Below are 13,998 nucleotides of genomic sequence, written 5' to 3' on the forward strand. Positions count from 1 at the left end.
TATAGTTTAACAGGTTGAAACAGTGTACATTAAGTGTGTATTTTGCATCTGTGAAATGATTTTGATGTGATATAGTAAAGTAGAAGGATTTATGTTTCTATAACCGTACTGCAAATGAGAACGAATTAGTTTAGTTGGAGTATTTGGCTGTTTTTGCTTCCAGAGCCAATTTGCCCTTTAAATAGAACATGTAAGGTCCGTGGACTAAGTAACATTAGGCTCCATTAGTCCAATATTGGGCTACACCTGAGTATGACATTTACATGTTATTTATTGGGAACATCTGAGAAAACAGCTTTAAATATTAATACTTTTCATGCAACACGTAGACAAAATTAAATGTACAGTAGTTATTTTTTTGTGTCAAGAAAGAGACATGATAAATATTTAATTGTAAACGGAGTAATGGTGTTTTTAGAAGAAAGTGTAATGTTTTATCAGGATAACAAATACCTGGCAACCCTGCGAAGGACCTCATCGGCCTTAGTCGGCTGCGCCTACTAGTAAACTGCAGTCACCGGTTGGCGCTGGCTTTCAGCGGGGGAGGGTTTAGCTAGACGGTTTAGTAGGGGCGATTATTCCCGGATTAAAAGTAGGCAGGAACTGCGGAAGGAAAACTGAGAGCGTGCCCTCGAAGTTTTGGCGCAACTTTATTTTCAAGGGTTCGACAACACACCTCCCTGGAGAGGTTTTTCAGTTTATGGAATACAAAAACAAAGCGAAACTAGGCGTCAGGCCTGTGGCCAACTAGCTAGCAAACTGTTAGTTTAGCTAACGTTGCTTTCTTCACATAGCTCGCTATCCACTAGGTGTTGCCACCGTGCGTGACTAACTTCGTTAGCTTAGCTAGCTTTGTGTTGATACAGACCCTGTTAGTTTTACTGCAAATGTGTCTTATTTTTCAAAAGTTTTAGAAAGTTATTGCTAAGTAGTTATCCGAGAGCAACATTCTCTGCTATCCTTCGCTGAAATCAAAGTTGAGCAGCAGTGTGTGTTTTGGACAAAGTGATTGCGCTAGCCAAGTTAATTTGACAGGCGTTTGTTTTGTTGTTGATCAAACGTCAAATAGCGGTCACCCAAGCGTCCAGGCAACTGTCATCGGCTCAGAAGAAAGAGACCACCGACCGGAGCGAACCTTTTTCCATACCCAACCCGCCAGGACCCACTCTCGTCTGCGGCTGGCCCCAGAAGGAGCTGGCCACACGGCACTGCCTGCCCAATGGAGGAACATGACAACATGGATTATTTTTACCAGCAGGTCCTGCAGAAAGACGTTACCCGCAGGCTGCAGGTCGGGCAGGACCTCATAGACTACCTGAACGACCCGCAGAGGTCCACCGATGTGGAGCAAGACAAACCACGGCTGGATAAAACCGTAGACGAGCTGACGGGATGGGTAAACTCCAGCAACTACAAGGTGAGAGACCGCAGCGCATGGGAACGTTGCGGTGTACACTGCAGAGATCCATTGTCCCCCGACCTATCCTGTTTTTGGTAATCGTTGTCTAACTAGTTTGAGAGAAATGTTTGTGGTGATAGGATGTAGACAGGGATATATGGGGATCCCGAGCCAGGGATTATCAGTGTGGGGACAATAAATGGCTAGGAAGGGAGAAGTTACTCATTGGATAACGAACTGTCACCGCAGTCTTCTTGTGAAGCAGGGGGCAGTCCCGCTGTAACAGATGTACAGGTAACTGCCAAAATAAAGGAAACGCCATCATAGTGTCTTAATAGGGCGTTGGGCCACCACGAGCCACTGGAACAGTTTCAATGCTCCTGGGTTATTCTACAAGTGTCTGGAACTCCATTGGAGCAATGCGACACCATTCTTCCACGATAATTTCCATCATTTGTTGTTTCGTTGATGGTGGTGGAAAACGCTGTCTCAGGCGCTGCTCCAGAATCGCCCGTAAGTGTTCAATTGGGTTGAGATCTGGTGACTGAGACACGCACACACCATTTAAACCCCCTATACTCCATTGAGACCCATCTTTTAAAGTCACTGAGATCTCTTCTAGCCATGGTAGCAAAATAATGGGCAACTGGGCATTTTTATACATGACCCTAAGCATGATGGGATGTTAATTGCTTAATTACCTCAGGAACCACACCTGCTTTCAATATACTTTGTATCCTTCATTTATTCAAGTGTTTCCATTATTTTGGTAGTTACCTGTATTTTCTAGCTGTAATTTTACCAAACTGAGCTAATCTGATTCAAACAGCCCACTAATGTCCTCCAAACTAGGCATGAAGTTTAAGTGTTAAATGTTCTTATCTTTTGAATGTAAAATAATAGCTGCCGCTAGCTAACTCTGCTAGCCAGCCATGATTGTTCAGCCATTTAGCTAGAATAAACAGCTAATAATATTGTACTAATAAGTTTAATACAAGTGTTACGTTATCTTGTGACTCTCAATGTGATGGGATTGAGTTAGAGATCCTTCAGTTTTTGGTTGTTTTCTTAGCCTAGACAGACGGCTAGCGCTAGTAGTGGGCTGTGTGTATGCTTGGAGGAGGAGCCCATTGTCAGAGGAGCACCCAGACTAGAACAGAAGATGGGGGAGGGGTCAGGGCACCCATTGTGTGTGTCAATTGGCAAGTTCGTTTTGCATGGCCCGGTGACCTGGGTGAGCGGAGTTTGAACATTTTAGGCCATTCCATTGGTCCGTAAGTGAAATCTCCACCCACCATGGGCACCGGGCCATGCAAAACGAACTAGCCCAATATCTCAAACCGGTATCTGTGGAAAATACTGGAATGTGGCCCTTGTTTTCTTTGCTAAATTATCTCCTAAACCCAGACAGTTATGTCTGAACCATGGAATGAATCCCTGCAGCAGACACTGAAGGTGATGTGTTGATTACATTCAACTGGAGGTGAATCTATTAGAACTACTTAAGTTTAGATGTTTCTATACCTTCCCTGGTATAACACCAGTGGTTAAGCCCATGGAAAGTCTCAGGCTGGACCGGGGTGTAAAGAAAAAGGTCACTAGACTAGAGGATCCAGTGAAATAAAACTGAAATCAGCCCTAAAAGTATCCTATAATTTCCCTTAGGGTTTTATGTTATTATAAGAGGATGACATAGTTTGACAGAAACACAGATGTGACATCAGCAGGATAATCACTTTGACCAGGGTGTGATTGAGTTAGTAATATGAGCCTGGTCCAATTACAACTGAACTCCCTATCCCCTAGCGAGCTCCTTTGGTGTGTACAGTACATGCCTGTATTCACAAAGCATCTCAAAATAACAAGTCTAGGATCAGGTCCCGCCTGTCCTTATATATTTTTTATTCATCATGATTTTAAAGGCATGATTTTACCCTGCTCTCCAAATAAGATATCCTAATTGGTCGAGAGGAGAGAAGGGAAGGGGCCGGCTGCTGTGAAGATGCTGAGTCAGCCTAGATGAGAGAGATGGAGGGAGGACAGAAGAGAGAGACTGAGAATGAGAGGGAGGACGACAGCAGATAGGACTGGAATTCAGGAATAGCAAAAGCGAGGGCAGGGGACAGGGAGATATGAACGGCTGCAGAGTAGGAAAGGAGGAGAGGTTGGAGAGTGGGATAAAAGAGGGAGGGAGGGAGGGAGGGAGAGCAAGAGTGATGGAGTCAGAGACAGGATAAGTGTAAAGCCCCAGCCCAGTCAGACTGAGACTGACTCAGAGAGCTGCTGCACAGAGGAGACTTGTATTGTTGCTGGTTCCTCGTTTATTTATGGACTAAATATCTCTCTCTCTCTTCTCTCTGCCTCTCACACACACACACACTGCAGAAAATTATCCTCATGCTCATTCACATACAGTGAGGGAAAAAAGTATTTGATCCCCTGCTGATTTTGTACGTTTGCCCACTGACAAAGACATGATCAGTCTATAATTTTAATGGTAGGTTTATTTGAACAGTGAGAGACAGAATAACAACAACAAAAACCAGAAAAATGCATGTCATAAATATTATAAATTGATTTGCATTTTAATGAGGGAAATAAGTATTTGACCCCTCTGCAAAACATGACTTAGTACTTGGTGGCAAAACCCTTGTTGGCAATCAGAGGTCAGACGTTTCTTGAAGTTGGCCACCAGGTTTGCACACATCTCAGGAGGGATTTTGTTCCACTCCTCTTTGCAGATCTTCTCCAAGTCATCAAGGTTTCGAGGCTGACGTTTGGCAACTCAAACCTTCAGCTCCCTCCACATATTTTCTATGGGATTAAGGTCTGGAGACTGGCTAGGCCACTCCAGGACCTTAATGTGCTTCTTCTTGAGCCACTCCTTTGTTGCCTTGGCCGTGTGTTTTGGGTTGTCATGCTGGAATACCCATTCACGACCCATTTTCAATGCCCTGGCTGAGGGAAGGAGGTTCTCACCCAAGATTTGACGGTACATGGCCCCGTCCATCGTCCCTTTGATGCGGTGAAGTTGTCCTGTCCCCTTAGCAGAAAAACACCCCCAAAGCATAATGTTTCCACCTCCATGTTTGATAGTGGGGATGGTGTTCTTGGGGTCATAGGCAGCATTCCTCCTCCTCCAAACACGGCGAGTTGAGTTGATGCCAAAGAGCTCGATTTTGGTCTCATCTGACCACAACATTTTCACCCAGTTCTCCTCTGAATCATTCAGATGTTCATTGGCAAACTTCAGACGGGCCTGTATATGTGCTTTCTTGAGGAGGGGGACCTTGTGGGCGCTGCAGGATTTCAGTCCTTCAAGGCTTAGTGTGTTACCAATTGTTTTCTTGGTGACTATGGTTCCAGCTGCCTTGAGATCATTGACAAGATCCTCCTGATTCCTCACCGTTCTCATGATCATTGCAACTCAACGAGGTGAGATCTTGCATGGAGCCCCAGGCCGAGGGAGATTGACAGTTCTTTTGTGTTTCCTCCATTTGCAAATAATCGCACCAACTGTTGTCACCTTCTCACCAAGCTGCTTGGCGATGGTCTTGTAGCCCATTCCAGCATTGTGTAGGTCTACAATCTTGTCCCTGACATCCTTGGAGAGCTCTTTGGTCTTGGCCATGGTGGAGAGTTTGGAATCTGATTGATTGATTGCTTCTGTGGACAGGTGTCTTTTATACAGGTAACAAGCTGAGATTAGGAGCACTCCCTTTAAGAGTGTGCTCCTAATCTCAGCTCGTTACCTGTATAAAAGACACCTGGGAGCCAGAAATCTTTCTGCTTGAGAGGGGGTCAAATACTTATTTCCCTCATTAAAATGCAAATCAATTTATAATATTTTTGACATGCGTTTTTCTGGATTTTGTTGTTGTTATTCTGTCTCTCACTGTTCAAATAAACCTACCATTAAAATTATAGACTGATCATTTCTTTGTCAGTGGGCAAACGTACAAAATCAGCAGGGGATCAAATACGTTTTTCCCTCACTGTAACAGTACAGCCAGTCCATATGCAACACACGCACGCTCCACAGCAGCCACATTAATATTGCAGATTGCCTTTTCTGCGCTCTCTGAATGTTTTAGAGCTGCATATATGGTCGACTGGGTTTGAACCCGGGTTAACTGCGCTCTACTAAACTTACCCCGCTGAGCTAAAGCCTGGGATAGTCTTTAGGTCTCAGACAATTGGAGAATCTCAATTGTATACTCCTCGCGTCTCTTCTCCTCCTTCTCAATGGGTTTTGAGAAGGAGAGGAGAGAGGATGCGAGGAGTATGCATTGTTAGATCCCAGTCCATTGAACATGGTCAGAATGGGATTCCCCTTCTCAGATGGAGGCTGGGCTTTTCCTCTGGTTGGGATGGCTGGACTGACAGTTGACCATGCAGTTTTGGTAAAGATGCTACGTCATCTTTATCGTGTGTTTCTGCAAGGTCACTACCAGCTAGACGACATACACAGTGAGTCATGAACAAACACAGGCTGACAGGCAAGTGTTGGTGTGTTGTTTTCAGTGTGTTAATATCATAAGGGCCTGAGAATACCTGAGTGGACATATGGTCCTCGCTCCCCCTCTTCCCCTCCCCTTCCTCCCTCTAGTCTCAGTGACTGTGTTTACTGCTCAGCTAGCCTGCAGACTCCCCCCCACTGTCACCCCCAGGTAAACTCACACACACACAGGCTGACAGCCAAGGGTTGGTGTGTTGTTTTCAGTGTGTTAATATCAGAGGGGCCTGAGAATACCTGAGTGGACATATGGTCCTCGCTCCCCCTCTTCCCCTCCCCTTCCTCCCTCTAGTCTCAGTGACTGTGTTTACTGCTCAGCTAGCCTGCAGACTCCCCCCCCCACTGTCACCCCCAGGTAAACTCACACACACACAAACACACACAGCCCCCTCAATCGCTCTCAACTGCCATATGGCTGAGAGGGGGGAGGCAGGCAGGACTGGGGGTCGATCTGTAATCATCTCTCTCTCTCACCTGTCCTCCCTTCTCTCTCTTCTCTGTCCTCTCTTCTCCGTCCTCCCTTCTCTCTCTTCTCTGTCCTCTCTTCTCCGTCCTCCCTTCTCTCTCTTCTCTGTCCTCTCTTCTCCGTCCTCCCTTCTCTCTCTTCTCCGTCCTCTCTTCTCCGTCCTCTCTTCTCTGTCCTCTCTTCCCTGTCCTCCCTTCTCTCTCTTCTCTGTCCTCTCTTCTCCGTCCTCCCTTCTCTCTCTTCTGTCCTCCCTTCTCTCTCTTCTCTGTCCTCTCTTCTCTGTCCTCCCTTCTCTCTCTTCTCTGTCCTCCCTTCCCTCTATTCTGCTGTCTGTTTTCTCTTCTTAATTTCTCTCCGCCTCTCATCCCTCTCTCATCCGTCTCCTTCCCCCCTCTCTCTCGTCCTCTGTCCTGTAAGCAGCCATCTTCTCTCCTTTCTTCTCTCTGTTCTCCTCCTCAGACCTCTGGACCTGGTCCAATTTATGATGTCATGACGCCTTTGGTCTCAATACTCCACAAGAGCATAATCTAAGACATACGATAGAACTCCCTCTTTCTCTCCCATCCTCTCTCTCCCTCCCTCTCTCTGTGGTTACCTGGCTCCACTCAATCTGTTTGACTAAAATAGGGAATAACAGCAGTCAGGATCCCTCTCTCTGGGAAAGGGGGAATATTTTTACAGATTTTCTCTGGAATGTTCTGCTTCCATCGTGGTCTGCCAACATAAGCATTCCAGACGCACAGCTCCCTCTGCATGAGATCAGATCCTAATCTCTCTCTCTCTCTCACACATACACACACACACACACACTGGAAAACTAGACTACAGAGAGAGACATAACTCTAACTTTGATACTGTGTGTGTTGAGGGTGTGTTTGTGTGTTTTAACTGTGTGTGTGTCACCCTGTGTTGACAGTAATGTGTTTCTGTGTCTGTCCTGTAGGTGGCGTTGTTGGGGATAGACATTGCCGGGGCGTTCGTCGATCGCTTGGGGGAGCGCTTCAGAGGATACCTGGGAACAGGTGAGATGCGTACACTCCTCTACCGCTTCTGTCTCTCTGTCTCTCTGTCTCTCTCCCCCGATTCATCCTATTTTCTATATTTAGGCTGCAAATGGTCTGGCTTACTGTAGGACCACCCCATCTAACCCCCTGCACACACACACACTACAGCCCTCATGGACTGCTCCTGTGTCTGCCTTTGGTCTGTGTGTGGTGTACTTATATAACTCTGTCCTGTCAGACCACTGCTGCAGGTGTCACCAGTTGTCATTGTCACCCAGGCTGGCCACACACACACACACACACACACAATCTAGCTCTAGGAGGAGACAGGCTGTCAGACTCCAAAGGGAAAACAACCGTCTGTGACATCGCCTGAACCCAACTATCTGAAAACACACACACTCTTCTCTCTGTCGTGTGTGTGTGTGTGTGTGTAATGTCCTTAATGGAAAAGTTTAGTCTAATATCTCTCTTGGCATTCAGGGCAAAAATGTCCTCTAAACAAGCTCTATCGTCTCTCACTCTACCCCTCCCTTAATTTCACTCCCCTCTCTCTACAAACACAGAGGAGAGGGAGATGAGGTCATAGTAATAATAATAATAATATGCCATTTAGCAGACGCTTTTATCCAAAGCGACTTACAGTCATGCGTGCATACATTTTCGTGTATGTGTGGTCCCGGGGATCGAACCCACTACCTTGGCGTTACAAGCGCCGTGCTCTACCAGCTGAGCTACAGAGGACCACATAGTGATTAATGAGGGACATTAGTGATCTACACAGAACTGACTCACCCCTCACTGGCTGTGTCTGTGTTGTGTATTTCTGTTCCTGTTTATCTCTCTCCTGTCTCTCGTTGATGATCGGCTGCGGCCATCTTGTACAGTGTTCTGACGAGTGTGTGTGTGTCCAGTGTTCAGAGGAAGTGAAACCTCAGTCCTCTAATGCAACAATTTCCTCAGTTTAAAGAGCTCAAATAAAATGACAATGAATGTAAAAATATGTTTGCTGGTGAGAGCAGGGGAATACCACAATGAACTCGCACATATGTTCACGTGCGTGTGTGTTTGATGCTAACATCAGATGATGACGTGTGTCCGTCTCTGCAACAATGCCCCCCGACACTGTGTGCTGGACCTTTATTGTCCCTGTTGCCTAGGAAACCAGCTGTTGTGGTAGCAACAACCCACCACACACACACACACAGAGGCATTCCTCCCTGAAAACATCAGCGGGGGAGTGACAGGGTGATCCGACTGCATCCCTTCTTCGCCCTCGGTGTGTGTGCATGTGCTTATGTTTGAGGTTCGAAGGGGAAATCTGAGGATTGCGTAAAACAGTAGCAGAGAAACTAGTGCCTCTAAGGAAAATCTCAACTCTGTCTGGTCCAAACTCTGACTCCCCTCAGCCTGTCTGTCCGTCTGGTCCAAACTCTGATTCCTCTTTCAGCCTGTCTCTATCTGTCTGGTCAAACTCTGATTCCTCTGCCTGTCTGTCTGGTCCAAACTCTGACTCCCGTCTGTCTCTCTGCTAGCAGACAACTGTGTGAACTCGACAGTAACTCTGTCCCGTAGAGACCCACTGTCTAATTAAGTCTGTCTAGTAGCCGCTGTACTCCCAATGTTTAATTCTAGATTGAAGTCAAGTATTCAAATATGACATTTGAATGTCTCTGTCTGAGTAAGTGTGTGATTGTGACTGTGATTTGTGACATTGTTGATTTCTTCAAGTCCACTAGGGGGCACTAAGGTCTGGTGTGTGTGTGTGTGTGTGTGTGATTAATATACATAATAAAAAGGGTACATGGTTCTGTATTACGTTATGTGCTGTCAAATACTGACTCTCTCTCTCCCTCTCCCCAGTGGTCCCAGCATTAGTGGACAGGTTGGGGGACAGTAAGGACCAGGTCAGAGACCAGAGTCAGACTGTCATCCTCCGCTGTATGGAAGTTACAGCATCGCCTATGGTGAGACACACACAGCACGCACGTCATATACACACAGCATCGCCTATGGTGAGACACACACACAGCACGCACGTCATATACACACAGCATCGCCTATGGTGAGACACACACACAGCACGCACGTCATATACACACAGCATTGCCTATGGTGAGACACACACACAGCACGCACGTCATATACACACAGCATCGCCTATGGTGAGACACACACACAGCACGCACGTCATATACACACAGCATCGCCTATGGTGAGACACACACACACAGCACGCACGTCATATACACACAGCATCGCCTATGGTGAGACACACACACAGCACGCACGTCATATACACACAGCATCGCCTATGGTGAGACACACACACAGCACGCACGTCATATACACACAGCATCGCCTATGGTGAGACACACACAGCACGCACGTCATATACACACAGCATCGCCTATGGTGAGACACACACACAGCACGCACGTCATATACACACAGCATCGCCTATGGTGAGACACACACACAGCACGCACGTCATATACACACAGCATCGCCAATGGTGAGACACACACACACAGCACGCACGTCATATACACACAGCATCGCCTATGGTGAGACACACACACACAGCACGCACGTCATATACACACAGCATCGCCTATGGTGAGACACACACACACACAGCACGCACGTCATATACACACAGCATCGCCTATGGTGAGACACACACACACAGCACGCACGTCATATACACACAGCATCGCCTATGGTGAGACACACACGCACGCACGTCATATACACACAGCATCGCCTATGGTGAGACACACACACAGCACGCACGTCATATACACACAGCATCGCCTATGGTGAGACACACACACAGCACGCACGTCATATACACACAGCATCGCCTATGGTGAGACACACACACAGCACGCACGTCATATACACACAGCATCGCCTATGGTGAGACACTCACACAGCACGCACGTCATATACACACAGCATCGCCAATGGTGAGACAGACACACACAAGCATGACACATACGTTATACTCTCTCAAAAGTGAGAGAGGGGGGCAAATAGACAGATCGTCCCTTCCTGTATTCCAGGAGTATTACATTACGTTAAGTTACATGTCAGGCCTGGAGGTCTGCAGCTATTGCTTCTCATCTTTCTGTAGATCAGATAGCTGAACTGGTTGAAATTACATAATTACAGCCAGATTATATTACATTAAAACCTGATTACAACTAACTGGCTTTAATTAGGATATTTTACCCAGCTTTGCCTGCTGGGTAGAGGAGTTCAGGCATATAACTGTGAGAAGCTCACCTCAGAGAGTGAGAGTTTACAGCAACCAAACCCCAGCCTCTCTCTCTCTGATTCTGTCAATAATACATCATTCACCACAGCTGCCTAGCTCTAGAATAACACAGAGACCGTATCAGGATAGCAGCTCCCTCTTCTGGACATAACCTGAACTGCATGGAAAATTACTTACACACACAGAGACTGTAACCTTCTTAATCAATAATTTGCTGAGCCCCCCTGCAGTTTGCCTCCAATAGACTCATTCAGTGTTAACTCTCTCTATCTCTCTCTGTAGTATGTGTGGGAGAGGTTGCTTCCTGGTTTTAAACATAAGAATTTCCGCAGCAGAGAGGGGGTGTGTCTGGTTCTCTGTGCCACCCTCAACACGTGAGTACTTCCTCTTTCCCCATCAATCACTTCCTGAGGTCACAGGTCATACGGAGTGGAAAGTAGAGAGAGGGTCATATACCACAGGACAATATGAATCCCCTACTGCAGCTTACATGGAACATAATCATATTTGTTTGTGTGTGAGAGAAAGGGATAAAGACCCACACAACCCACTCTCTCTCCAGAATTCATCTTCTTACCTGTGTAAGTGACTAGAGGTCAGAGTTGGTGGCTCTATAGTGACCTACCCTGAGTCCCAATAATCTGTCCACTTCCGCACTCATCTACACATTTAGAAGTATTGGACTGGTGTTGGAATTTAGGGAAGTGAAGTTGCACACTTCTGGAGAAAGTACTTGACTTACAGGTTTAGTTTATGCTGCTAACACTATTCCTCTAAGGCAGGGTTCTTCAATTCTGGTCCTGGAGGGCCGAAACACTTCTGTTTTTTATTTCTACCTGGTAGTTAATTGCACTCACCTGGTGTCCCAGGTCTGAATTAGCCCCTGATTAGAAGGAGAGGATGAAAAACAGGTGTTTCGGCCCTCCAGGACCGGAATTGAAGAACCCTGCTCTAAGGCATGCACACACTCTAAAGCTAAAGCCTTTAGCATCTCCTCGCTAATTGTAGCATCATCTTGCTAATAGCACCACCGTTGTTGTAAATTCTAAGCTGCTACATAGCTTAAGGTCCCTCTCTATAGCCTACTGGTGAATGCTACTGAATGGTCAGTTCCACAGCTAAACTCATACCATCTCTCTCTCTCTCTCTCTCCCTCTCCAACCCCCCAGGTATGGTGCTCAGCCTTTGAGTCTCAGTAAGATCGTTCCGTACCTCTGCACTCTGACTGGAGACCAGAACCCACAGGTAAGAGAGTGTGCGTGAGGGTGAACCTGAATCCCTTTTTGTCCCCAGTCTCTGTCCCTGTCTGTATTTAAAGCCTAATGTCTAGAGTGTTAATGTAACATAGAGAGGAAGCCCTGTTACAGACCAGCTATAGGTTTGAGTTCCATTAAACACATTGTGGAGCGCACAGAAGTTCTAATCATTGTGTTTCTATGGTGGAGTATACGACAATACAGGAATGCCAGTGTGCTGGAGGTTCTTATTCTAATCCTTTACCCTGTTATTAGCCAGTCAATGGGAGACTGTTAAATAGCTGGGTGAGAGAGAACCCTGGTTTCACCACTGAAACATGAGTCCCCAACCCCCTCACACACCCACAGAGTGATTATTGTGTGTGTCTGTTAAGGCTGGGAATTGCCAGGGACCTGACGATACGTTATTGTCACGATACTTAGGCGCCGATACGATATGTATTGCGATTCTCACGATTCTATATAAATTGCGATTCGATACTGTGATTTTATTGCGATTCGACGTTCCAAACATATTGCTCACCATATGTCTGCTGCAGAGGGACAAGAGAGAGCCATTAGAACGAGTTTTGATCAGTCAGGGAAATAAAAGTGCTGAAAACAAATTGGTGCCATATTTTTTTTTAAAGATTGAGAACAAGCTATGAAGGAAAAATACAGGAGTTTTACTGCAGGTACAGCCAACTAGCGGAAAAATTATATTGCAGTATTATCAAAACGATGCGATTTATCATAAAAGATTATATCCTGATATGTAACTATCAATTTTTTTCCCACCCCAGCATTAGTGTCTGGGTGTGTGTCTATGTCTCTGTCTGTGTTTACCCCAGGGTTGAAATCTGTGCCTGTCAGCTACCCAATCATTATCCTCCTACACTCTAGGGATGTGACAAATGGATAATCAATTTTGCTTAACTTTTAAACAGCCATTTTTTTATTGGTTTTCCGTTAAAATGTCTATTCACAATGCAGAAAAACTGTCCTATTATGTATGACCGCTAGCGCTGGGCAATGAACTTGTATCTAACGCAGTCAAATACCCTTGAAAGAGCCTCGGCTACAGCATGTTTGTTTGTCTGTAAGGGTACACTACGGCTTTTTAAATGCCAACACAAAACCTTCTCTGGAGATAGTTTGGAAGCGCCACTGAACAGGCATTTTACTTGTCTGTAAAGGAATGCTGCTTCTGAAGCGGGACTAACGTCCATCACTAGGCGACCAGAACTGTCAATCAAATAATCTTGAGCTGCCTGCGTGTAGACCGTTCTCTCCTAAAGAAGTACTTTAAAGTTAATTAAATACTGTGACTTACCAAGACATTTAGTAGAAAGAAAACCCATCTTCCGCTAGGAATCGACTTAAGATTCAGTATTTTTGGAATGGAGGAGACTGATTAGTTGCCGTACTTCCAAGAACACAAACACTTGCATCTTTCATAGCGTGCTAGCGAGGGATGGAGAGAGAGGGGAGGTGCACAGTATTGGCAGGTCGGCCACCAGGCAGAAAGTCAGAACCGTGCACTAGGCCTATCTATCGGCAATGAAAAGCTGTATCTCGCAATTTCTTGGCCTGCAATTTCTCGCAACATCAGTAAAGCAAGGCCTAGCATAAATAAATAAATAAATATGCCATTTAGCAGACGCTTTTATCCAAAGCGACTTACAGTCATGCGTGCATACATTTTTTTTTTTTTGTGTATGGGTGCCCCGGGGATCGAACCCACTACCTTGGCGTTACAAGCGCCGTGCTCTACCAGCTGAGCTACAGAGGACCACAGCATCAATGAATAGGCTAGGATATTCTACTAGCAACAGACCGAAGACTGAACACACACTGGCATCATTAGCGAAGAGAAAGAGCAGGCGAGCCAGCTGCACTGTGATTTTTTTATTTTTTTGTGGGCAACGTGGCCCTTCATCTACTTCCCCAGAGTCAGAAACTCGTGGATATCATTTTTATGTCACTGTCCAGTATGAAGGAAGTTGGAGGTAGTTTCTTGAGCCAATTTTAACTAGCGTTACCCATAGACTTCCAGTCATTGCGCTATTTGCTAGGATCCCAATTTCGTTTAAAC

At 45.9% G+C, this 13,998-nt stretch overlaps 1 protein-coding gene across 30 annotated transcripts in view; it reads left to right on the top strand.

Moving 5' to 3' along the window:
• Positions 1-525: 525 nt before the first annotated feature.
• clasp2 (cytoplasmic linker associated protein 2) overlaps positions 526-13,998 on the top strand; it is a 64,822-nt gene continuing 51,349 nt past the window's right edge. For 23 of the 30 annotated variants that reach the window (XM_041903478.2, XM_041903480.2, XM_041903491.2 and 20 more), the window contains exons 1-5: positions 527-1,417; positions 7,325-7,403; positions 9,249-9,352; positions 10,951-11,042; positions 11,838-11,913. In XM_041903478.2, the coding sequence (XP_041759412.2) occupies positions 1,220-1,417; positions 7,325-7,403; positions 9,249-9,352; positions 10,951-11,042; positions 11,838-11,913 (549 nt within the window). In that variant the 5' untranslated portion in view covers positions 527-1,219. Of the gene's footprint in view, positions 1,418-7,324; positions 7,404-9,248; positions 9,353-10,950; positions 11,043-11,837; positions 11,914-13,998 lie in introns of all 30 variants that reach the window. The other 7 variants (XM_041903468.2, XM_041903469.2, XM_041903472.2 and 4 more) reach the window with 1 other exon arrangement.

This window comes from Coregonus clupeaformis, chromosome 17, assembly GCF_020615455.1.
Source record: "Coregonus clupeaformis isolate EN_2021a chromosome 17, ASM2061545v1, whole genome shotgun sequence".
Lineage (NCBI taxonomy): Eukaryota > Metazoa > Chordata > Actinopteri > Salmoniformes > Salmonidae > Coregonus > Coregonus clupeaformis.